The following is a 25,561-nucleotide window of genomic DNA, read 5'->3' as shown; positions in this document are numbered from 1 at the left end:
CGTGACCACGCGCACACGTGTGCAGCGCACACACACACGTGTGTAGCACGCGCACGCTGTGTGGTGGTGGTGATGCTATATATAGGCGGGGCATGCCTCATCCCATAGGCGGGGTGCTGAGTTTAGACATCCGCAGAAGTTCCACGAGCACGGTCGTTACTCAGCACTGGCATCATCGACGCTTGGAACGGTGGGAAGGCGTACGAGACTTCCGCGGATTTCTTCGCTTTTACCGCTGATCCCATTTAGCGGCGCTGAATAATGTGGTGCATAGATCGAATGGTTTGTGTCTGTCTTGCCGAGGTGTTCGTGGTGGTGGTGGTGGTGGGGAGGGAGGGAGGAGGGTGGGATGAGTCGGCGATTATCGAGTAGTCATCATCATCACTCCTCCCTTCGCCCGCACCTTCAGTTTCATTTCAGTTTCATTGATTAGGTATCGCCCTGTGAGCCATTCGGCTCTTGAATCGGGTGCAACCGCAACAAACAAAATACATGAACAAGAAAACATCTTAAAGTGACTTTGCGCAAACAGAAAAATCCAGGAAAAAACAGCAATGTCTTCCAGAAACAAAGCACCGTACACCAACGCTGTGCAAAAAACCCAGTGGGATGCAAGTCAAACAACAACAACAACAAAAACAACAAATTATCACGGCTGGGCTACGTACGGTGGCGCGAAAGAAGTGAAACATTCATACAATCCAGCATTCAACCATCAGTCACCATTATCACAACTATCCATCATCACCAATGGTCATACCCGTCGTCATTAATGAAGCATCATCGCCGATGAAATCACCAATAAACCAATCATGACGTCATCATTATCAACCAAGCGAGCATCACCAATGGGATGTCATTAATCAGCAATTAAAATCAAATCGAAGCATTCGGCGTCACCACGAATCAATCCAGAAACATACTAATCGAACATTCTAATCATCAACCACGAAATCGCGGTGATCATCAATAATTCATTCAGAATCGAGACTCGTCACTAACTTAGCATCATCGGGCATAAGGGGACGTCCATAAATGACGTCACGCACCTAGGGGGGGGGGGGGTCAGACATTTGTGACGATGGGGGGGGGGGGTGAGAAATGTGACGTCACATCAAAATGCGCAACTTTAAATAAATATCAACGACACGTTCTACTTAATTAAATAGAATTGTTATAACACTAATTTAGATTCATTTTCATCATTAACTATTTGATTATTTAAATTTACTAAGGTCACCTTTTATTTATTCCATGAAGGAGCATTTGCTTCTCCATGGGAGAATGGAATGGAATGTTATGCTAAATCTCAGCTTTCCAACGCCTCCTTTTTAATAAATGTTTTCTTCTACAACATCAGAGTACAGCGCCACATTAAATACGCACTACAATGACAATAGTTTAAAGCGATTTGAAGCATGTTTTTTTTTGGGGGGGGGGGCAGAGCTTTGTGACGTCATATTTGAGGGGGGGGCGGTCTGACTTTTTGTGACGCCGTGTGACGAGGGGGGGAGGGGGGGTCAAAAACCGGCCAAAATCGCGTGACGTCATTTATGGACGGCCCCTAACTCATTCCGAGGCATTCTGGGACGAAAACGTTGAGCACCACTTGCTGCAGTAGTAATCTCCTTTCGAGACTGGTCCCTGCCACAGGAACGTGGCATTTCAAATAGTGGCAGAGCACAGCCAAATCAAAGCCATCACTGACAAAGCACGTGGCTGGGTGAAGAGGGGAGGGGGTCGTGGACCGGCAGCGATGGCCGCCGTGTCTGGCTGGGCCACGTGGGGCAACCGAGCCGCGTGGTAGGGCGGAGAGCGCTCCCCTCTGGCCTGCTCGTCGACCGTCAGGGCACGCCGAGAGGCGGCCACAGAGAGAATGAGAAGGGAAGACAATTTCGATGTAAAGCTTTCGTGACTGCAGGGATTCATCTTCTTGGTTCTTTCGGTAAAGTCACGTAGAAGGAAAATAATAAAATAATAAGAAATAAAACATAATAAAATAATTCTCACGACGTTTCGGCCACAACGCAAGCAGCCGTCTTCAGGTGGAGAACAGGTCTGTCGAGAAGTACTAATCGCATATCTGCATTTGCCATAAATATGCTAAATTCCTCTTGATATGCAAATTACTTTGTCAAGACGCTCTTCGCCCCTCCATCCCAGCATAAATAGTCGCTCCAAGCCTGGGGCGTGCCATTCAGACTCTGCCTTCTCGACAGACCTGTTCTCCACCTGAAGACGGCTGCTTGCGTTGTGGCCGAAACGTCGTGAGAATTATTTTATTATGTTTAATTATTATTTTATTTTCCTTCTACGTGACTTTACCGAAAGAACCAAGAAAAAGGAAAGACAAATTGGCTTTTACCCTTTCTGGTGTTAGGATTTTCAAACTTCAGATATATGCCGAGTGCATTGCCTTTGTCCTGTTCGCCTTTTGGCGTTCTCTCGCTTGCGTGCATGTTTTGCCACAAGTAGGTGTGGTGCTACAGACTCGACGCATTTAAATATGAATCTATTTTAGTGGTTGAACACTTAACACATCCTGCTTTATTTCCAGAAAGGGTAAGGCCTATTCTTATATTTTAATCATTTTTTTAAATTGTCAAAAAAGTTCCATAGAGATAACAGTAATATGAGTTGGAGACTACACTCCACATTATGGGGCCTGAGAAATATTTTTAAAAAATGGCGTATGAATAGTTACCTCACAAGTCGTTATTGTGACAAACACTTCAAAAGTCTTTGCAGAAACATGTTAACTCCCTTGCCTGGTCTGCAGGAGATCTTAAGTTCGATCCCCCGCCTGTATATTTTGAGTCTTGGGGGGGAGGGTGGGGCAGAGCTTAGTGACGTCATATTTGAGGGGGGGGGGGTCTGACTTTTTATGACGCCGTGTGACGAAGGGGGGGGGGGAGGTCAAAAATCGTCCAAAATCGCGTGACGTCATTTATGGACGGCCCTTAACTCATTTCGAGGCATTCGGGGACGAAAACGTTGAGCTTCACTTGCTGCAGTAGTAATCTTCTTTCGAGACTGGTCCCTGCCACAGGAACGTGGAATTTCAAATACTGACAAAGCACGTGGCTGGGTGAAGAGGGGAGGGGGGCGTGGACCGGCAGCGATGGCCCCCGTGTCGTCAGTGACGGAGGTGTTGGTGCGAGAGGCGTTCCTCTCGGGGAAGGGACAAAAGGCGCCGAGGCATTCCCGCACGAGCCCGACCGGGATGCAATAAACGAGCGTGGCACAAAGGGATGTCCACGGGAAACGGAACGGACAAACCAACAAGCGGCCCGGAAACTAAAAGAAAACAAACCTCGTTGGACTCGGTGAGAGCAGAGGGTAGCAAGCCCTGGAGGCCGGACCTGGTTCGCTTTCAACAACAACAACCCTCCAACAGGAGGGGGTAAAAGAGAACTACATTACTGACTGCCATCGATGCTCAAACCACCTTAGAGGAGATAGAGAAAACCCAGACACATTATGAGGGAATGGAAGAAAGGAAGGGGGCGAAGCGTCACGTTGCAAGACTCCACCAGGCGCCCTCCACATCTCTTCTCAAGCCGCTAAAACTCAAGAGGCTGCATGGCAGGAGATTCCGTTTTTTTTGTTTTAGAGCACAAGGCAAATGCTTCTTAATGTAGATGAGCGGTCCTTGGGGAGCGTTGCCCTCTGCTCCCTTCGGCAGGCCGAATGCTCTCAGTTGACACTCCCCCTCCCCTCTTCTTGGTTCTTTCGGTAAAGTCACGTAGAATGGAAGTAATAAAAATAAAACATAATAAAATAATTCTCACGACGTTTCGGCCACAACGCAAGCAGCCGTCCTCAGGTGAAGAACAGGTCTCCTCGACAGACCTGTTCTTCACCTGAGGACGGTTGCTTGCGTTGTGGCCGAAACGTCGTGAGAATTATTTTATTTTGTTTTATTTTATTATTTCCCTTCTACGTGACTTTCCCTAAAGAACCAAGAAGATGAATCCCTGCAGTCACGAAAGCTTTAAATCGAAACTCCCCCTCCCCTTTGAGTCCAGCCTGCGTATTGGCTTCTTGGAGCTCCAGCAAGTCCAGCCTCGTTCGTCTTGACCTTACCAGCCTCTTCCCGCTGAGCCTTCGCTTAACTTCTCATGGAGCTTCAAATCAAGATTATTAGTTGTGCGCCTTTTGGCGTCATCTGGTCCAACCCATGTGAGACTAGGCTCTAAGGAAAGCTGTCGCGGGTGTGGACCAATCAACTTCAAGGACAGTGCACATTATCAGAGTTATGTTTTTTGTTTGCATAATGACCGCAGGTATTGTGGTCTATATAAACATGACTCCTTGTAAAAAAAAAGTGTCAGTTTTGTTGCCAGATAGAAGGGTAAAAAAACTATTATCATATTTTTACTGGCAAATGAGGTTCCAATGGTGTAAACTCCCCCTCCACTTTGAGTCCAGCCTGTGTATTGGCTTCTTGGAGCTCCAGCAAGTCCGGCCTCGTTCGTCTTGACCTTACCAGCCTCTTCCCGCTGAGCCTTCGCTTAACTTCTCATGGAGCTTCAAATCAAGATTATTCTCATTGAGAAGCAGGAGAAGAGGGCAGCGTTTTCCTCTCTCCTTTCCACGAGGGTTTGTAGATGTTCCCACGCTCCTTTCTCCAGGAAGCTCTCTGGTCTCGTCCTTGACCAGGGAAGCCAGCGGGGACGAAGGCATGGGTGTTTTTTTCTTCCCCCGAGGGCCCCAAGGCCGTAATTATAATATATATTGAGGGGGCCACATCCCCCCCCCCCCCAATATTCAAATATGCTCAAAGTGCCCCCCCCAATTTATTTCTATAAAATAGATTTCTATTTATATGATTGTGGTTATGGTTGTACTTTATTAATCCCTAATCTCTGCCATTACATACAATTAAACAAGAAAAAAAAAGAAAAAACAGAGCAATGTAATACAATACACTATTAGACATTACTGTAAAATAAAAAAAAAGTCCATCCTGTGTGTTCGTGAATTTTTCATATTTTAGGCAGGAATTTCGTTTTAAAATTTAGATTTTTTTTTCTGGGTTGGGACTCCCAGACCCCCTGGAAGATTTGGTCCCCCCCCAATGTTGACTCCGTGGCTACGGCCTTGGAGGGCCCTATCCACCACGACGCACGAGGCGAGAGGGGTGAAATCTCCCTCGCCTGCCACGGGAGCAGACTTGAGCTGCGCACTGTGGGCTCTGGAGCACAGACAGTTTATAAATTGCCCTGAAAGGCAACAACAACAACAACCAACAAAAATCCCACCTGGAGCTAAGAAATAAAGAAAAAAATCGGCTGAAGAGAAAAAAACAAATCTGGTGTACGGAGTAAACAGGGTTCATATTCTTAGGTTTTTTCGGTAAAGTCACGTAGGTAAAAAATTAATAAAAGTAAAATAAAATAAAAATCACGACGTTTCGGAGGCAACACAAGCTTCCGTCTTCAGGTGGAACCGTCACAGCACGATTGCTGTATCAAGTGAGAGAAATTCCAAGAAAACAGTCCTTGTATATATACTGGTTGAGGGTGGGAGGAGCCAAGGTAGGCCCTGAATATTATTTTTGTGAGGTTCGGTGCGGCTGAAGCACGCTGCTAGGAATGAGCCTTTGTTGTGTAAACTAGGTGCGGATGATGAGGGTTGTTGTTGTTTACAGTAGGGGTTGGAGGTCCGTTCAGCGCCGCTCACTCGGCCATAACGCCACCGGAAGTCTATCCTTTCAATTCGTCATCCGATCCGTCATCGGACAGGCAAGCAAGACGTTCCACAATTTAAGTGTTGTCATGATATCGATTACACTTGCTTCAATAATTTTCATTCTCAAGTCTTCATTCCTGATTCTGTTCCTTCTCGTTAGGATTCAAATCCTCCCGTCCATTGCTAGATGGCACACCTGCAACTTTCTCACTTGGTTCTATGGTTAGGGACCACGTGCGTGCCCCATTAGGCCATCAGTCTTAAAATACAAGCAACCATTCATACATTCATGCACGTTTCATCATTAACGCAGCGTTAATCAAAGCTTTGAGATATATAAATGCGGCTATGGTGATTGCCACTGGGCTGTAAGGCAATGAAAATGAGAAAATGGCCATGTTGCCTAGAATGTATTTTTATTGATGGAACCCAAACAGCAAGTTGATTTGGACGTAAATTGTATCTACATTTAAAACAGTGCATAAAAATGTAACGGAACTCCTTACGTTACAACTGACATCTTGGGCTGGTAAACCAAAGTGACAGCACGCATTTACACACAAACCGGACAGTGCCTCGTTGTGTTTCACATCACTTTCTTTTTTACAAGCTTCCAAAACACGAATGTCCCAATAATGTATAATACGTTCACTGGAAGAGCAGATTTTTTTGTTTTTAAACAGAACGCAACCCCCCGTTGTCCAGGAATTAACCCGAATTTCGTCACGGACGGCTGGCCCAGTTTGCAGTGGGACGCACGGATCAGGATTGACTCCGGATCTGCACCAAGGATGGATTCTCCCCAACATCAGATCAGAGCATCATTGTGCCTTACGACGAGAAAACAACAGAACCATCACACATTCGGCAAACCGGAGTGGATATCGGTTAAGATGTCAAACGCTACCAAAAAATAATAATTGGAGAAAAATATTAATTCAAAATAGCTTCACCAAAACAACCTGCATTTTGTATTTTTTTGCGACTGCATACAAAAATGTGTTACGATCCAACTAAACACGAGCACGATCACTTAACACTGGCCATATCGCCCGTCCGCTTAGCTTTCGTGGTCCAAAAAAAATCATAGAAATCGCTGTACGAGTAACTTCTTAATCCCATCTCCAAGCAGATTTTTTTTTATTAAGAAATGGGGGTGGGGGGGGGGAGATCCTGCTAAGCTCAAAAGGCATTGTATTTTACAGCATTCTCTTAGAGTTTACCCAGAACACGCCCGGGGTCCACGAAAATCAGCAGAGCCGAACGTGTACGTTGCAAAAGCCGGGTTTGGTTTCACCTCTGGATTAACACAAAAAAACACAATCCCATTTTCAAAGTCGGACTTCCCCTGTGTACGTTTGCTTTTTTTGTTTAACAACTTAATAACACTAAATAAAAAAAACACACACATTCGTGACTTTATTCAAGGTGTTACGAGTGGTTCTTGCACGAGGCCCCGCAGATGCCCACGAGCACTGGGAGACGACGCGACACCTGCCAAGTGGTTCACGCCGCACGCAAAAAAGGTAACACTGCCTCCAAACGGAACCAACGCGCTCGTTGTCATCACAGTATGCCGACAAGAGAGACGTTTTAAAACAACTGTGGAGGAGGTAGTCTTATACATGTCATCTGGGTGGTTTTTTTGGGGAGGGGTATGCGTGTTTCACTCGTGAACAATTTTACGTTGCAGAATTATCATGACGTTTAAACGTGACGCGAACACTGCCGCCTGTCACGGCGACATCGCTCAGTTGCGGAGGGGTGAAGGGAGGGGGACAATTTTTTGCTGTCGTGGATTTCATACAATTGTTAAGATTCCTCCCCCTTCTCCGCCCTTTAATAAGTGGGGCGCCGCGGTGGCTATGATGTTAACTCCCTCGCCTGGTATACAGGAGGTCGTGGGTTCGATCCTGACCCCGATGCCTGCTGTATATTTGGAGTTTGCAGTGTCTCTCTCCCCGTGGTTCGCGTGGATCTTTCTCCGGGTCCTCTGGTTTTTCCCTCCACATTTAGAATCAACGTGTGTTTTAGAGTATTTGGCTGCTATAAATTTCCATATAAGCCACGTTGTTGAGCTATCATTTGTGGCCAGGTCGCTTCTGAAAAAGAACTGTATAGCTCAGTCGGCCTTAACCGGCAAAATAAAAAATGGTTTAGTTTTATAGTTTAAGTATGCCAAGCGCAGACCAACGGGGAGAATTTGCTTAAGCACCAAGTTGCCGATGCGTCCGCGCATTTTTCGAATAACCTCTACAAAATAAATTAAAAGTTCGTGTGAAACTGTCAAAGAATTCCACATCCACGTGCTGTTGCTTTACAAACGTTAAATACTATATATAGGCATCCTCAAGTCAAACGTACTGCATGCCTTTAGCGTAACGGTTAAAAAAACAGGTCAGAGAACTCAGAGCCATCTCATTAACCAGAATATTACTGCAGCTTACAGAGCTATACACACACACACATATGAATGTGGTCAAAACTTTTGATAATGATGAAATAATAAAGATTACAAAATCTTTTAGATTTTTCAAAAAATTTCCCAGCCTGCGACGTCAATGCTCTTCATCTGCGATGAGACCAGGCACACGGAAATCAACTGGCGTTGAAAGGAAATCTGCATAAAGGGTGAGCGAAGATTAATTAATTTACGAATCTAAACGTTTCGACTGCCCGTCATATACACGTACGAGTGTAACATGCTTTTAGCCAGTTTAATGGGTTGCTGGAGTGATTTCGATTTAAAGCTTTCGTGACTGCAGGGATTCATCTTCTTGGTTCTATCGGTAAAGTTATGTAGAATGGAAATAATAAAATAATAAAACATAATAAAATAATTCTCACGACGTTTCGGCCACAACGCAAGCAGCCGTCCTCAGGTGAAGAACAGGTCTGTCATTTAGACTGTCTTATCGACAGACCTGTTCTTCACCTGAGGAAGGCTGCTTGCGTTGTGGCCAAAACGTCGTGAGAATTATTTTATTATGTTTTATTTTTATTATTTTATTATTTCCATTCTACGTGACTTTACCGAAAGAACCAAGAAGATGCTGGAGTGATGTTTGGAAGTACACCATACTCCTTTGTTAAGCCCCTTGGCTTCCCTAAGTCTTCGTTGGAGGTGTGAAACATCAAGTTTAGACCTCCCAGACTGCATGCCAGCAAGCGACTCAGCAATTCAACCAAATCAGACATGCTCATGAGAAGAAGCCGGGACAAGGAGCCATTGATTTAACAAGCGAGACATCGCAGACGACTGCTGCAAGGAGATGACAGTCGCCAGCAGTGTGCGGCATTTCCCCAACCCGCCGAGAGTGGTGGAGATCGGCGCGGAACCCATCCAGGTGAGTGGAGGGTGCAGACACACGCACACACTACACGCACAGCCCCTAGTGTCAATCCACTTCCCCCACACGGTGCGGCTCCTTGTGGGTTGAAGGCGGGGGGCGCGTGTACGCGTGAGCGGAGAGCGGTGGTGGTAGGACTGTGGATTCCGCTGCGCCCAGCGCCTGCCGTTTGTGTATGGCGGTTTCTCTCATGCAAGCAACTTTTCGAGGCTCAACCCGTGCATGGAGTCCTAAATCTGACGGGTTCGATCGCATCCTCGGTGATTTTGACATCGGGTGGCCAGTTATGTGGTGCACAGCTTAGTTTCCAAACCTAAGGACGACCCACACCAACATTCCAGATGACACGCGTGAATTACGAGATAATGCGCCGGGGATGGGGAAGCGTGAAACGAGGGTGCGGATTGGCGGGCAAAGTTGTACGTGCCAGCAAACGTGATCTCCTTGCAGTAGTCGAATCTTTGTCCCTTGTCAATGAGATGCTGGGTGCCCCAACTTGTAAGTCCTGAGCGATCACATTCCCAACCGCCCTGGGTGTCTATCAAGATGAGACAAGACTGCCATTCATCATCATCATCTCTCCATCTCTCTCAGCTTACAAACCAATTACACACTCTCGCGTAAAAAAAAACGCCAAAAATAAATTTCAGAGAATTGACAACTTTCCGGCCTAGCTGTATATTTTATATAGAATATGACTGACGTTAAGTTGTTACAGCGTCTACTGGCTCCTTGGATTGGTTCAAAAACAAACTTCGCACTCAACTATAACACGTTTCTAAACTGTTGCTTTTCCAAGAGAAGTGGATTGTTACGTGATCGCTTCAATTGCGCGAGTTGGAATGCGCCGTTGTTGAACAAACTCCCGGGTGGCTTTGGGGGTAAAGCATTGGCGAGGCTGCGAGTTAAACGACGCCAACTGGAATCCCTGGTGGCTGGTGTCACTCCAACAAGTTAAAACCTTCAGCGGTAGGCATCGGCTGTTTACGGTTTAACCACTGCTGAACGACTCCATTTATTTAACTTAACAATCAAGACTCACGAGTTATGGGATGTTTTGCAAAGGTCCCCTGAACCTTAATGTTTTTCAGTCAAACCTTTCCCTCCGAAGTAACCCCCGCCCCCCCACCCCGACTCATGCGAGAACTCAACTCCAGGCAGTTTAATACTTCATTCAAAATGTGTGAGAGTTTACAAACCCCACACCCCCCCTGCAAACCCCCGCGATGTCCCGTTTCTGGCATTTTATTCACTTGCAAGAGCGAGCGATGCTTCATTACGCAGGGCGGATTGGACAGATGTGTCAGAAAAGTTCTACTGGTATATTTACTTTGCTAGAAGGAAAGGTACCAATAAATAAGGCAAACAGGAACACTGTCATGTCGGGTGAAGCAAGGTTTTCTCACTTGTCGTACGCGCCTCACCCGTCTGGTAACTGCGGCAGGCATCTTCAGAAATGAACAGTACAAAAATTTACTTATTTTACACCACACCCCTTCCTCGTCAGTTTGTACACCTGCAAGACAGAAGGAAATGCGCCGCGCCGGTTAGAAACATGTACAGACCGCCAGGACACTTTAAAAAAACTCAGATAAACATCACAAGCACTCAGGTTACAGGAATGAACGTGTTTGCTGGAGGCAACAGCTGTGCATGGTTTTCTATTCGACTCGTTTATACGATCTCTTTTTTTTTAATCTCCGTCTCATTGTGGATGAATTAGACCCACATGGTTGCAGGCTTAATGAGTTTCATGATTTTCAAAGTGTAATGATTGCATATCTCCACGGGCCACAGCCGCACGTTTATCCCAACTTTTCCAGGTCATTCTCTCGCAGAGGAGACGATCAGCTGGACATAGGAGCCTTCACTGAAACTCGACGCTCACTAATAAACTGCGTAGCCCTCAGAGGGGCTTTCGGCTTGCACCACATGTTGTTGGGCATGGTGTTTCCCACAAAGTTCCAAGCGCGTGCTGAGAAACGTCTGACGTCGTGCCGAACAGCACGTGGTATAACCCGAAAAAGCTACAGAGCAGCAACAACCGCGACAATCTGCGCAGGCATAACCCACCTATTCGAGACACGCGCATGCAGGTTTAATGGAAATCTATACTCTAACGCATGTGTGTGTCTGTGTCACACACATGCTGCGGGTCACAATTGTTGGGAAGTTTATGATTTGATGGCACACGTATGTGGCTACACAATTGACGTGATAATGTTTACAACATACCAAATCAGCATTCCAGACTCCCATTCAAACATGAAGGGACACACCAACCGTGCAGACATTTTTGTTCTTCAAAAGGTGTATTCATATCTATGGTCTATTCCTTACAATAGGTTTAATCAGTCATTCTGGGTCAACTGTTACGTCCACACTATGGGGAAAACGCATTAAACTTCAGTCGCTCTGCGTATTAACTGGCGGGCCACCCAAGATCCGTTATCTAAGATCACCGCCCACCACCTAAACACCACCACGAAATGGCGCTGTGCATGCGCTCACCGCTCGACCGCGTCCGCCCCCTCCGCCTCACTTCCCCAGGTCCTGGCCGAGCGTGGACATCCCCAGCGCCAGGCTGCCCTGGTCGCCGGCCTCGCCGCCGGCCGACGCGACGCGGGCCTCCTTCTTGGCCAGCTTCCCCACTCCCGAGTCGCTGTCCGAGAGGTCGTTGTACACCACCACGGGGGGTCCGTCCGCTGCGGCGTAAAGGGGCAAAAAGGTCGTCGCCCGAGCGCTTGTTCACGCTCGCGTTCGTGCGCGCCGCTGTACGCGCGTGCTTTGCTCGTTCACGACGTTCCGATATTTGGCTCCGCGTTGCCGTGAGCTTCTTTAGGAGCCGAATTATTTTCCGAGTGAATTGGGAATTTAACCGAATTGATTTTCCGAACAAGCTCCCAGCAACGCGGGGGCCAAATATCGGACGTCGTGAACGAGCAAACACGAGGTACTACCCGAAAATGCGTCGGAGCCAAAATGAGAAATAATCTAGACCACTGCCATGGCCACGATGGCGCCCTGCAATTCATGAACCCCGTGTGTGTTGTGTTTAACAGCTCGGTGGAGCTTCTGTGAAAACCATGGCTATAGAGGGGCTTCAATGTAAAATGTTTGGGCAGACAATATAATTACACTCTAATCTGCAAAGTATTTCACAGCACTTCGGCAAATCTAATGAAGCTTTAAATTACAAGTCATGTATAATATATTTTCCAGAGCCTTTGGGCAAGTTCACAGCACGCAGCAATTAACACGTGGCCCTGTGCGCGTTCGCGCCAGAGATAGCAGCCAGAATTTTTCAATCTCGTAATGAATGGCAATAAATTGTGCAAATCAAAGGCGCATTTTAATAATTGAAAGGACCGCAAATTAATAATTTAACGTTTGGTAAATTACATACATTTGCAATTATATCAATCATTTCCTATCACCGTTATGCAGTAACAATTAAAATGTTATCACAGGGTGATCTATTTATACATACCCTAACGATTTCTAATGACTCCCCTCGTCTCTCCCAAAAGGCATTTGAATATTGGCGAAAGCGATAGCGATGCTGAACTAGGCGTATCGGCAGTGTTAAAATACTTAATGCGTGTAATTGAGATTTATGGAAGACATGTGCAGGCTTTGAACTAAAAAAATATATTCTCTAAATTTTAGTGGAGTATCTGTAAACAAATCATGCAAGATCGTGGGTTAATGGGATAAACACGGCCTTCAGTCAAGTGCTGCGTAATGCACAGCGCACGCACGCACATGCGTGCACAAACTACAACTTTCAATCACTCCACCAACGACGATTTGTAAGAGCCGTGCTATAAACAGGGCGTGTAATTTGCGATTACCCATAACGCGCCGCGAAGCACGCCTGGGCTGCTGGTGAAGCAGTACAAGCGGCAGATGAGACACGGGTGCGATGAAGTCATCCGTGAGTGCCGCAGGGGAGTGGGAGGGCATCGGGGTGGGGGGGGGCGGCCGTCTCTCCGATCGCTAACGCGGCAACTGCAGCACTGCCAGGCAATCCCTCCCTGCCAGTTGTACCCCGAGCGTCTGTTTTGGGTTTTTTCAGCTTCCCGCCCCAGCAAAAATCACAGCAGAGAGGTAAGGGAGCGTTAACTGCTACTTCAAACGATGATGGATACTTATCACATTCAAAACGCTGACACTGCGGAGCGGTAACAGCACCAATAACGTTCACGATTCATGAACGTGTGTTTGCGAGTGCCACTGCAGCTGGAATGCGCCGTGTAAACCCCCAGTACCCTTCATCTTGCTTGCCTGCCTCTTGTGCAATTGCGGTCTGGGCTAAATGTGTCTCGACTCGTGTAAGGTATCTTGGCTCGTGCGACGTGTCGGGAGTGCATTCGGGGCGGTCGCGTCAGTGGGTTGATGCTCCCGTCTGGTATGGACAGCTGAGAGTTCGAAATGGTTAACGATACAAACGGCTTTTTGTTGGCGGTGAGCAGCTATATCATGGGGCCTTATTTTCTAGTATCGATGCCATATATTATCATAGCATGTTTGTTTACTTGTTCACCACAAGTACGTGCGGTTAATGCGGATTTGATTCCTTGCAAAAGGTTTCTATTTGGTGTTTGAACATCTTAATACCTGAGAATAGGTTTTCCCCTTTTATCTGGCAACAAAACAGGTCATACTATATGCAGAGTATGTTTTCTGTTTGCATTTTGACCACAAATATTGTGGTTAATGCAGACATGATTCCTTGTAAAAGGTTTCAGTTTGGTGTTTTAACAACTTAACAAAACTGTTTTGTTGCCAGATAAAAGGGGAAAAACCTATTCTCATATTTTGGTACTGGCAAAGGAGGTCCCATGATCTTAATAACTGTTTTATTACCAGAAAGGGTAAAAGTATTTTTCTTTTTCATAGCCTTTTGTTATTTTGTAAAAAGTCACATGGCCTATTATTTTTTATTTGTTGATCCATGCATTTAAGAAACTAATTTATAAATTCCTTCTATGGGGGTTTAGCCCCTTCTCTTGCGTCAATGTGGTTCGCAATGCTTAACGTGCTCAGATTCAATTTGCGTGAACGATGCAATATAAAATGATTATTCGCTTTTCACAAGGAAAAAAAAACAGTCATTAAAAAGTTAAGGCGTTCTACAAAAACGTATCGCTCTGTAGACACAATGCCAAATTTACTCCGCCGACACATTTTACAGGTGCCACCACTTATCTATACTGCGCGCACGCACAAAATGGGAGTGGTGGCGCAGCGGTTCACGCACCGCGCAATGAACCTGGCGACCCCGAGTTGAATTTGTGGCCACGGCTAACATCAGTTATGGGAAATAACTGAAACAGTTATACTGGTAGGAACCACCTGGTTCCACCAGCCCACAGGGGATTATTGTGTCCGTCGTGCATCCAAAAATGGGAGGGGTGGGGCTGGGTGGAGAGGGGAGGGTGGGGAGGGGCTGGGTGGGGAGGGGCTGGGTGGGGAAGGTGGGGCTGGGTGGGGGGTGGGAGGGGTGGAGCTGGGTGGGGAGCGGCTGGTCACCCCGTGGTGCCCTTATAAAACTGAACGTTTAACCTACTCATGCTGGCTCATGCCCGCCCTCACAGTCGGCCATATTTGCGGAATACACCACGCCGCCGTTGACCCTGGCCATTGACCGAGCAACCCAACGTCACTACCAGCTCCCTCCGCAGGAACGTGTTACAACCTTCATCCCCGCCATTGCCTTCTTCACCAACTGCACTGACCAGCGTGGGGAAGTATAGTCAAACAATCCCCATGAACTACAATTCAGTCGTGGAACGGAATAGGGCTGCGAATGACTTTACTCAATTATTTCTGTTTTGAAGTACCACAAAGTCCACATGCTTAGCACTTGACACACATAGCTCATGCACATATCAGTGACATAATAACAACACGGCATTCACATATATCCATTACGACCACACCAGTGCGCTACACCACACACAGCCTTTGTGCTATCACCACCACAGCACTCGCCGCAGCGTTCACACTTACACCACGACGCTTACGGCCACACTACTCACGCCACATTACGAACTTGCATCTCCTAAACTCTGACATCGCAATGGTTGAGAGCGTTCGAACCTCACAGTCGTTGTCCTTGAGCCTGAGCTTGTTATAACGCTCTTCCAGGGCAACCCTCTCAATCGAATGGTGACACCCAAATGACAAAAATGGATTCGCCAGGGGTGCCGAGCTTTCAAACAACAACTGTCAACTGTCATACCCCTTTTCCACTTGCACATCCAAGCAGGGGGCCAGCACGTCACGGGTGGTTTTCCACTGCCATTTTCCCGAGCCGAGCGAGAACCAAGCCGCCATGCTACCTGGCCTCACAAGGCATCGAATCCGACTCGGGTCCAAGCCGTGCTAGGAGGCGGGGCTAACGACGGGCGCAAAGCGTGCGACGTCAGCGGCGCGGTTCGGCAATCGGTGCTTCTCGCACCCTATGCAGTGCTAGCTCGGCGGTGGGTGGCGCTTACGTGGCGGCTGCGCGGGTGAGAGCACGCGGCCTCGCGCGTCGCTGTCGCTGCCGCCGCTGGAGCGGCTGGTGCTGGAGGACGAGGAGCTGCAGGAGGAGGAGGACGAGGAGGAGCTGCTGTAGGGCAGGCTCGCCAGCTTGCGCTGCACCGCCGCCTCGCGCTTGCGCCGCAGCTCCCGCAGGCGCTCCTTCTGCTGCTGGCTCCGCCGTTTCCCAACGCCGCTGCCACCGCCGCCGCCTCCGCCGACGCCGCCGGCGCCCGCGACACCGGCGGCGTTGCTTACCTGGGCCTGGGGGCAGCCGCGTGATTCGTCAAGGAGCTACGCAACGCCCACCTCTCAAATTCCAACGGACTACGAATGAGTTTTGGTTTTTTTAAAGTTCGGATTTTGGATTTCTGAGGACAAGTTTGGATTTATTTCAGCTTCTATGATCATCTACGTAACGTGATCATTTGAAATGCCTTCTTGCCAACGGTAGCGACGTCGCCCGGCGTGACGTAACACCACGTTTGGTGTCATTAAAGTGACTTCACTTCATCCGATGTCATATTTACAGATCAATCGGAAACAGAAACTGAATAATTCCAGAAACATCCCTCCAAGAGACAAATACTTCCTTTACAGGACTGGTCACACAGAGTGGGGAATTTTGCCTAAGTTTGTCATTTAAGACCAACTTAAGGAAATATAAAAAACATAACATCAGTTATTCGATGCAATCAGCCACTGCACTACAGCCAAACAACGATGCAGACTAATCGATTAATGTTGAGTCTTACATTCACAACACACGCATCAATTCATGCCACTAAAATGCCATTCTTTTCAATTTGTACGTGTTCTAAATGTGCCCACTGTTTTTTCAACAGTATCTTGGGATGCTATTCTATATATATCCACATTTTATTTTATTCATACACATTGAGTAAAATACTCAAGTAAATCGATCCATTGCAAATCAAATTATGACCTCAAACTGTGACAAATAATAATGGTAGGTTTTTACCCTTTTAACTGGTACAAAACTGACACCTTTATTCAAGGCATCATGTTTGCAATGACCACAACACAAGTAGTCAATAAAGCAAACAAAAAGAAGCAACTCTGATAAGGATAATAATATGCACTGTCCTTGAAGTTGATTGGCCCACAACCTACTTGTGTTGTGGTCATTGCAAACATGATGCCTTGAATAAAGGTGTCAGTTTTGTACCAGTTAAAAGGGTAAAAACCTACCATTATATTTTGCCACTGGTAAAAGAGATCTCATAGTGTGACAAATAATGTTTAATGTTGGGTAATTGTTACACCCCTACTCGACTCTGTAAACCCTCGGTAACATTGTCTCAACGAGTCAAGAAGTTGTCCACTCACAGAATGGCTTGGCGAAGCCTTCACTCATTAGATTCATAATTTCTGCACGCTAGGCGGATCGCCACACGCCCGCTATGTTGTAACGCGGAGGTCACGGATGTCACTGCAGTCACAAAAATCTTAAAATTAGCTGTTGCAGCTTCTAGCCATCCCACATGCTACACACTCAACTCCAGTCTTCCCGATAAAATCCCAACGATGATCTCTGTAAATAAGGAAGCACATGACCTGTAATGATGCCGGGCAGTGTGTCTATTGTTGGAATGTTCCATGCGTCAGAAATGTGAATAAAGGAAATATTTTTTTGAAGTGGCTGTTGCAACACGTCAGATTAGGCACTTCCTTTATATCTTTTCAAACATGCCACACATCCGTAGGAGAGCGATCCACTTTATTCCGTGACCTTTCTGTGAATCGTTATTATTATTTTTTCCCCCGCACCACAGCCGTGAAATAAAAAAATAAACTTAGTGACAAATTCGTGGTCCCCTAATGATCACGAACGAAATGGCACGGTTGTAAAAAATATATATATATAAATGCAACGGCCTCACCTGACAGGGTCCACGCCGCAGCCAAACCTTCTTGCCGGGGCTCCCCGACGCACGGTTCTTCTTGCTGGCCACGGCCGACGGGTCGCTCTCCGAGCGGGATCGTCGCGGCCTGCGGTGGCCCCCGCTCGACTCGCTGGGGCTGCCCCGTCCGGGCGTCGTGGGGTCCTCGTCGTCGCCCCGCCTCGCGGCCGCCGCCGTCGCCGCCGGCCGGTTCGCCGTTTCACCGCCGCCGCCATTGTCGTTGGCGGCGGCGGTCGTGGCGGCGGTCGTGGCGGCGGCGGCGTTGTCTTCGGAAGAAGAGCCGGTCTCCGAGTCGCCAAACTGCAGGCTGGAGGACGGGGACAGCGAGCCCGAGTCGCAGCCCGCGTCGCTCTCGCCAGCGCCACGCACATCGTCGGTGGCCTGCGGGGAAATCGGCGACGTGTCTCACACGTTAGGGTCGCGAGGGGGAAAGGAGTTCCTGTCACAACCCCACTCGAATAACACGATGACTGCAGGCCCACCGGAATACACAACCTCACACCGACCTAAACACAAGTCATTCCTGTTGTGGCAGTAGTGGGTTTATTCTTTTGTAGAGTAGTAGATGTTTGGATTGTGGTCGCTGAGAACGTTATTGCGTTAGTTGGTGTCTTGTGTGCGATGGTCCGTTATCTTCTATCACTCATCCACTATCCTATTGACATCCTGACTTGTCTTCAAATTATAACCTCACTCTTGCCAACCGTATACGATTCTCGCCACAACACAGAATTTAATTCCTATCAAAAACTTCAAAACCAACTCAAATCACGAGAAACGCCCACCGCAATAATGTAAACTCAGACCCTAACACAACCCCATTCCCATTACAACACACGACCTCTCTCTTTTACAAACATAACCGCACCCCAACCTAGGACGACATCTCCAACTCACACCGCAACAAGCAAATCCAACTTCTACAACACACACCGCCCCCAGCGGTAAGCAAGCACAACAACCGCACACACACACCACAATACGAATCGAAGCACACAACTTATCTGCCATCAGGGGCAATCACACGGCTCAGTGACAGCGTATTCACCGCTTACGGCAGAGGTTCGCAGTTGGCAAACCGGAAGGCCGCCCTGGTAATTACTCCAGGTGAAAAAAACGTGAAATACGTGCTGTCTGCTGCACAGTGGACGTAGAGATCCCCTGACGTAATTGGAAACCAGTGGGCTATTGTGTGCTGGTGTCGTGGTTCTAATTTAGCAAATTTAAAAATGGCCCGCAAATTACTCAATTAGAAATTACACAATCACCACCCGATTGCAGGCCAGGCGGTATACCACTTTGTGCGCACAGGGACAGTTGCAAAACGAGGGTGTGCAATGAAATGTTTGAGATGACACAAGTGATGGCATGCTAAGCGCTACGAGACGTCCCAGGGTAAATGGCGCTGTCAAAAAAAACATTAACTGACTCCTCACGTAGCATTACTCAAGCACAACAAATAAATCTAGTTATCACATAAAACACCATATAAGGCCTACCATCATACAACCACCGCTTCGACCTCACCGTACAACCTCGCTCAGTGGGCCCTGGTGCTAGGAAATAAATCAAGGTCTTCTTTGAGCAAATTCCACCCTGCTCGAAGCCCAGTCTCCCCTAGGCCCTTGCAGCATGTGGGCCAAGTTGCAGTCGCATCATGTGCACAATCAACAGGTACACCAGTGACCCCCCTCCCTACTCTAAACCAGAACGCACGCCCGCTCCTACCACCGTGACACCACACGGCTTAATCACCTGCGGCTCTACGAGGTACATTGGCTCTGCGCGGCCCCGCGCTTACCTGCGCTACGGACGACGGGAGCGACTCCTCCTGGCTGACCTCCATGTCGGATCCGGCCGGCAGAGGCGGCACCGCGTGCTGGCTGTTGGCGAGCGCGCCCTGCCGCTTGGGCGCTGCGTCGACGCTGCAGGCGGGCACCTCAGCCGCTTCGGCCGTGGCGCCGTCACCACGCTCCGCCCACGGCTTCTGTCCTCGGCCGCTGGCGACGCTAGCGGTGTCGGGCTGGCAGCCGGGCTCCATGCTCCCTCCTCTCTCCTCCCCCCCTCCCTCCCTCCCTCCCTCCGCAGGATAGCGGGGGTCACCACGTGAGCCCTTCCTTCTTCCGCCGAGACCTCGGTGAACCCTTGAGATAGAGAGAAAGCTGCAGACAGGCGACACGGCCAATGCACAACGCTGAATCGAGGAGAAATGATAGCTGGAGGCGACATCTATTTTTAAAAGCGGCTATTACCTCTGTGTATCGATTGCACGATTGTAAACAGCATGCCGAGGTCAACCGTAACAATGACTTTAAACTTGCGTGGCTCAGGGGAAAGAAAAAAAAATCGGATTTAATGGTGCCGCCTCTACTCAGTGAAACCATCAGTGAGCACACACCACAAAGGCGAAGTGTGCTGCAGACTCGTAACATTCCATTACACACGCCTCCCTTTCCGGGCCACTGCGTCCTGCATGTACACAGATGCATTCCTCTGAAGACATTAGCTGCATGTGCAAGAGCTGACTCGGGACACAGGCGATGATTTCACCTCAAAATGCATTTTAACATCAGCAGCAACTGGATCTGCACACACCACACGTGGAGGTGCAGCCACACCGGGGAGATGCTCCAATGGGAGGCTGCCTGGCGGTGGGACGTGTCCTACATGGACAGTTCCCAGACGTGAAATGTTATAGTTAAAGTTTGGGTAAGGGTTGTTGTTGTTGTTTCCTTAAGACTATTGATTGTTAATGAAATGAAAATAATAAAACAGTAACTAACCCTGGAAACCTCCTCCTGTATTTCATTGTGGTGGTCAGTGAACAGCACACAAAGATGACGGTTTTGAATAATACTAAATTATTTCGTAATTATCGATGTAATGATTCTCACCCCACAGCGAATCGATTCATTTTCATAGTTTGGGGTCGTGATTAGCTGCAACAATCAACGATTTCACATCTTGTTTCCACGGTCTCGTTTGCACAGCTTCTCTTTTTTAATGTCTTATTGTACAGTTTTGTTCGCACAATTAGAAAATCGTCCGCAATAAAATACACATATTGCATGTATGTTGAACTTCTTTCGTACCGTAGTACGCAGCCAACTGTGCTAATTGGAGGTCCTGGGGAAGGACAAGTAAAAATCTTGAATAATCGATTCTCACACAAGATATGATGTGTCACGAGCTCAAAATATATTTTCACCAACGCAATGCAGTGGTACATGCTAATTGAAAATCAACGGTTTGAAACCTTAGCTTCTTAGGGTTCCATGTACAGGATAAGGAAGGCTCGCGCAGACAAACCAAGGGTACGGCACAGCAAGGAGAGGGCCCTACACAATCACTTTCCTGGGACTTGGCATGCCTCCCTGCGAGTGCATTTGCTGGCGTCAATATATCCACGAGGCGCGTAACGCTCGCCGAGTCTTCTATCTGCAACTCCTGCTCAGCAGCGTAGGGGCAGGCCCCATCCATTCTGCTGCCCCGTGCTTCGCGTACCGCCACCACCCCGCACACTCCGAGTGACATCATGCACACGGCAATCCCGCGGAATCAAATTGCACAAATTAATGAGTCCAGCATCGGGGTTGGAATCAAATTTCACACCAACGGGCCAAGCACAGCGAGATCCCATTGCAGGTCAACAAAGCTGGCCCACGACCTTACTGCGTGGGTTAAAATTAAATTACAGATTGCTCTTTTCAGGGTTTTATTGCCAGGGGTAAGCGATTAACTTGCGAGAGTTCTGGGTCAGAGAAAACTAAGGCCTGCAAGGATTAGGGGTGAGGTTAGACGTTAGGATATTATTTAAAGGTTATATTTTTTTTGATTATGGTAAAATGTGAAAAAGAGCTTAGCGTGTGAGGGTTAAAGGATAGGGCTAACGTAAGGACTATCTTATTAGGGTCAGGTGGTTACGGTAAGGCCTAGCATTTTTGAGTTAGGGTTAGAGTAAAGGTTAGCCTTGTTCAGGGTAAGGGTTAGGTTTTTATAGTTAGTTGGTTGGGGTAAATGCTAGGTTTTAATGGTTGGGAGAATCTTGTTATAGTTAGTTATAGGTTAGGCTTGGTAGGCTTAAGAGGTCGGTCATAGGCGAATAGGCCAATGGTTAAGTTGTGAGGATATCACCATGCGATCAGGTTCCACTGACCTTTCTGTGATACTTCACTACCAGGGGCTTGGATTCCAAGTGACTTAATCTGAGACTATAACATATTGTCCTGGCATTCAAATATGGACCTGATAAGGGCTCGGGACAGTGGACAAATCACAGCTTTGATACATAAACCCAAAACGCCCAAGACAAATCCCCCTCATCAACAGCAGCAGTAGGCATGGGCCTGGTCTCGAGTTAAGGGAAACCGCTCGGACAGACAAAACCCCAAATCCACTGCGGAGGATGAGGAATGGAGAATACATGGGAGCTCTGCGCAACAACAGAAACCTGCATGCCTCGACACACTTGCGTTGCCAGGGTCGCTTTGTGCTTAGGGAGCCCTGGGATTTGAAGCAGAACAATGTGCAAATGCCAGCCCAGATCTACATTACAAACCAGATCCAAATCCAACCTAGGCAACAACTCATACGACAACCGTAACATGGACAAAAATTCAGACCCCATCTCAGACCCAGACCTCAATCTCAATCCAGCCCAATCCAGACTCAACCTCCAATTCTAAACCTGGCCATAGACCAGCCCTCAATATCAACCGAGAGATCAACCCTAACGCACCCTTCAACCTAGTCCCCTGCCCCAAACCAGACCCCAATCACTGCACCAGCCGTAACCTCAACCCCGATGCCAACCCCGGCCCAGATTTCAAACCAAACCTGGACCCACCCCTACCCAGACTTAAAATTCAGACCCCCAACCCACTCGTATCACTTTCCGAATGGCACATCAACAGTCGTGCCAGCGTGGTCTCCTGGCGGTGCAGGCGGTTTTCCCACTGGCCATTCCGAGACGAACTAAAACGAAATCATTTAACTCTGGTCCAACAAAACATCTCAAACTGGCTCCGTGCCAAGCAGGGCCAGAGATGGGGTTCATTAATTTTCATCATACAATTGCGTCAGTCAGTACATTCTAGGAAGATTCACGTATTCATCGCGTGATAGGTCAGCAGGTCAGTAACCCCGTGAGGACAGCGACGTTTCGACTCGCTCACCGCGTGTGACGTCAACAGCAGCACGCCTCGCCTTCTGCAGTGGTAACAAAAAAACACATCAACAGCAGCAGCAGCAGCATCAACCTGGAGACTTCCACACAGAATTGAAAATAACCAACACCTAAACGAAGCCTCACACACATGCCCAGGCCCCGGCCTTCGATGACGCCGCCAGTGATGATGACTCAGGCTGACGATGTGTGACTGTCAAGAGGCGTTGAGGGGGGCCCCTCTTCCCGGGGGGGGGAGGAGGGGCCCCCTCACTTCGCCAGAGTCGGCTCCCACCCAGGCCCCCCCTTAGCTCGGGTCCCCCTTAGCTCGGGTCCCCCTTAGCTCGGGTCCCCTTTAGCCTGGGTCCCCTTAGACTCGCCCACCTCGCTATCCTTTGTCTAGGTTCCCTCTATCCCCTTCACACGAGTTCCAAATCCACTCTCTCCTTCTTCCCCGGGGTGGCATGTACCTGGGTTCAGGAGCCCCTTTGACCCCCTTGAGGCCATGGTCCCCTCGGCCCCCTCGACGGGGGTTTCCCTTTCGCCTGGGTCCCTAGGCCCCGGTCCCCTCCTCTCGCCCCCTTGCCAGGGTTCCCGGGACCCCTTTTCCTGGCTCTCACGTCCCTTCGCTCGACTCTGCCCTGGTCATCTATTCCGGGGTCACCCATTCCACCTGGGTCCCAGGTCCACTTTTCACGGCTCTTCTTCCCCCGTGCCCTCTTTAACCAGGCTCCCAGGTCCCCTTTACCTCGATCCCAAGTTCCCTCGGAACCCCTAACCCGGGTCCCCTATACCAGGGCCCCCTTTATCCCGGGCTCCTTTAACCTGAAAACCAGGCCCCCTTCACTCAGCCGCTTTAACCTGCCTAGGTCGCAGGTCCCACCAGATCCCCTCTGGTCTCCCATCATTACTTGGGGGTTCCCGTTCACCCGTGGGCACCCCTTTAACCTGGGGTTACTAGGGTCCCCCTTACCTGAGCCCCAGATCCCCTGCGGTCCCCCTCGCTCGAGTCGCAGTTCCCCCGCTGCCCGAGGCGTGCGGGCCCCGCCGCTGCGTTCACGTTGCCTACAGCGCATGCGCGCCGCGCTCCCCCCATCCCCATTGGTCGAGAGCCCCGCGTCGGGGGGAGGGGCGAACAGCCACGCTTTGACCAATGGGAGACGAGCGAACGTCCCCCGGTGCGGTCTACGAAATGTAGACTCGCGGCCCACATCCCTCTCCAACCCACCGCGCGGGGCTGTTTGTATTTCCCAGAGCGGTTCGGCGCGCTGCGTTTTGTGTCGACGGACGCGATTGGTCGGTTTGTGGCCGGAAACGGACCAATGGTGGGGGGGGGGGATAGTGGTGGGGGCGGGGGGTCGCGCGCCCACGTCATGTGACGCGCCTAGCGAGCGGAGCCAATGGGATTGCTCGCCTAGCCGGCAAGGTCCCCTCGCTCTGTCACGTGCGTCCAGCGTGGGCGCAGAATGAGAAGCATCGACGGGAGTGATGGGAGTGGAGGAGGAATCCGATGAGCCGTGAAGCTCTTTATCACAGATGTCGGGGGGGGGGGGGGGAAATAAGAACGTTACAAAAAAACTATATAAAAACACGTGGGCTTTCGCGACCAATATCCATAATACTTTTTTTGGGTTATATCGTGTGATTGTGTCGTTAAACCCGCCACCACCCGACACGGCCAACTCGTAAGGGTTGTCACGTAAAGAGAATGTGCCAATTCGTCACTAGTACAGCACATCGGTGTGCTCATTTTGTGTTCATATTTTGTTTGTTGCGGTTGCACCCGACTTAAGAGCCGCATGGCTCACAAACGAATTGTCACGTTTTGTTTACGCGACAAAACTATACTAATTGGCTGTGGCGGGTTTAACGACACATTTAACAAAAAAAACTTACTGAATACAAAAAACACGATGGGAGTCCAGAGTACAGAAAAGGCAAACCACCCAAAAGCCGTACGAATACAACTAAACCATCCCCATAACCACGAGCCAAAGCCTACAGGCATTTTTTCCAGAATCTGGCCACAAATGATTAAAAAAGTGGCTTATCATGCAGAAATGTACGGCAGCAAAATCATCTCAATGCATGTTGATCTCAACGTGGAGGGGAAACTCGGAGGACCCGGAAGAAACAAATATATCCGAGCGACCACGGGGAGAGAGAGAGAGATAATCGCAAGCAGCCAGACGTCGTCAGGGTTCGGGGTCGAACCCACGTACAGGGCCCTCGTGGCCCGGTTGTGACGCACGCATTCGTTGTTGTTGTCTGCCCCCACCACCAACAACAACCACCACCACCACGGTGGGCGCCTGGAAAGACGCGAAGCGTGGAGGCCAACGCGGCCTCGTTGACCGGGTCGCTTCTGAAGCGAAGATCTCAGTGCGCGCCCTGAGCTGGGAAGATACAAAAACACGTTTTTTAAAAATTTGTGAATATTTATTTTAAGTGATTTAATTTAGCTTTCCTATACAGTACTTTGCACTCCCATTGTGTTTTTGCATTGCTTCTTGTTTTAACGTTGTGACCCCCTTACTGGCACACCTGTGACAAAAGAGCTTCATAGCTCATCGGATTCCTTCTGCACGATTAACACGGACTGTGACAACGCCAGTTCTGCACGCGCGTGACGTCATCGCGTATCGGTGACGTCATCGCGCGTTGTGGACGTCATCGTGTGGCTATGACGTCGCGCTGTAATTCGGTACACTGGTGAGGGGAGGGGGGGTCCCGGCGGGGAGGGGGGGCCTCGGGCGAGGGGGGGTGTCTCGGTGGAGGGGGAGTGTCTCGGGGGGGTCTCAGGGGGGGTCCCGGAGGGGGGGGGGCTCGGGGGGGGGGTTTCTCGGTGGGGGGGGGGTTCTCAGTGGGGGGGAGGGTCTCGGGGGAGGGTGTCTCGGTGG

At 49.0% G+C, this 25,561-nt stretch overlaps 1 protein-coding gene across 1 annotated transcript; it reads right to left on the bottom strand.

Annotated features, from left to right (window-relative positions):
* Window positions 1–6,093: 6,093 nt before the first annotated feature.
* On the bottom strand, window positions 6,094–19,567 carry LOC144731567 (uncharacterized). The gene is made up of 5 exons (XM_078612715.1): window positions 19,299–19,567; window positions 17,477–17,878; window positions 15,548–15,836; window positions 11,556–11,749; window positions 6,094–10,560 (listed from the first exon to the last, which is right to left on the bottom strand). Exons 1-4 carry the CDS (start codon window positions 19,536–19,538, stop codon window positions 11,583–11,585), a joined length of 1,098 nt encoding a protein of 365 aa, XP_078468841.1. The 5' UTR covers window positions 19,539–19,567; the 3' UTR covers window positions 6,094–10,560; window positions 11,556–11,582.
* Between the last annotated feature and the right edge of the window lie 5,994 nt (window positions 19,568–25,561).

This window comes from Lampetra planeri, chromosome 39, assembly GCF_965212315.1.
Source record: "Lampetra planeri chromosome 39, kcLamPlan1.2.h2, whole genome shotgun sequence".
Classification (NCBI taxonomy): Eukaryota; Metazoa; Chordata; class Hyperoartia; order Petromyzontiformes; family Petromyzontidae; genus Lampetra; species Lampetra planeri.
The sequence above is the reverse complement of the archived record's forward strand: the minus strand, read 5'-3'. Positions and strand labels throughout refer to the sequence as shown.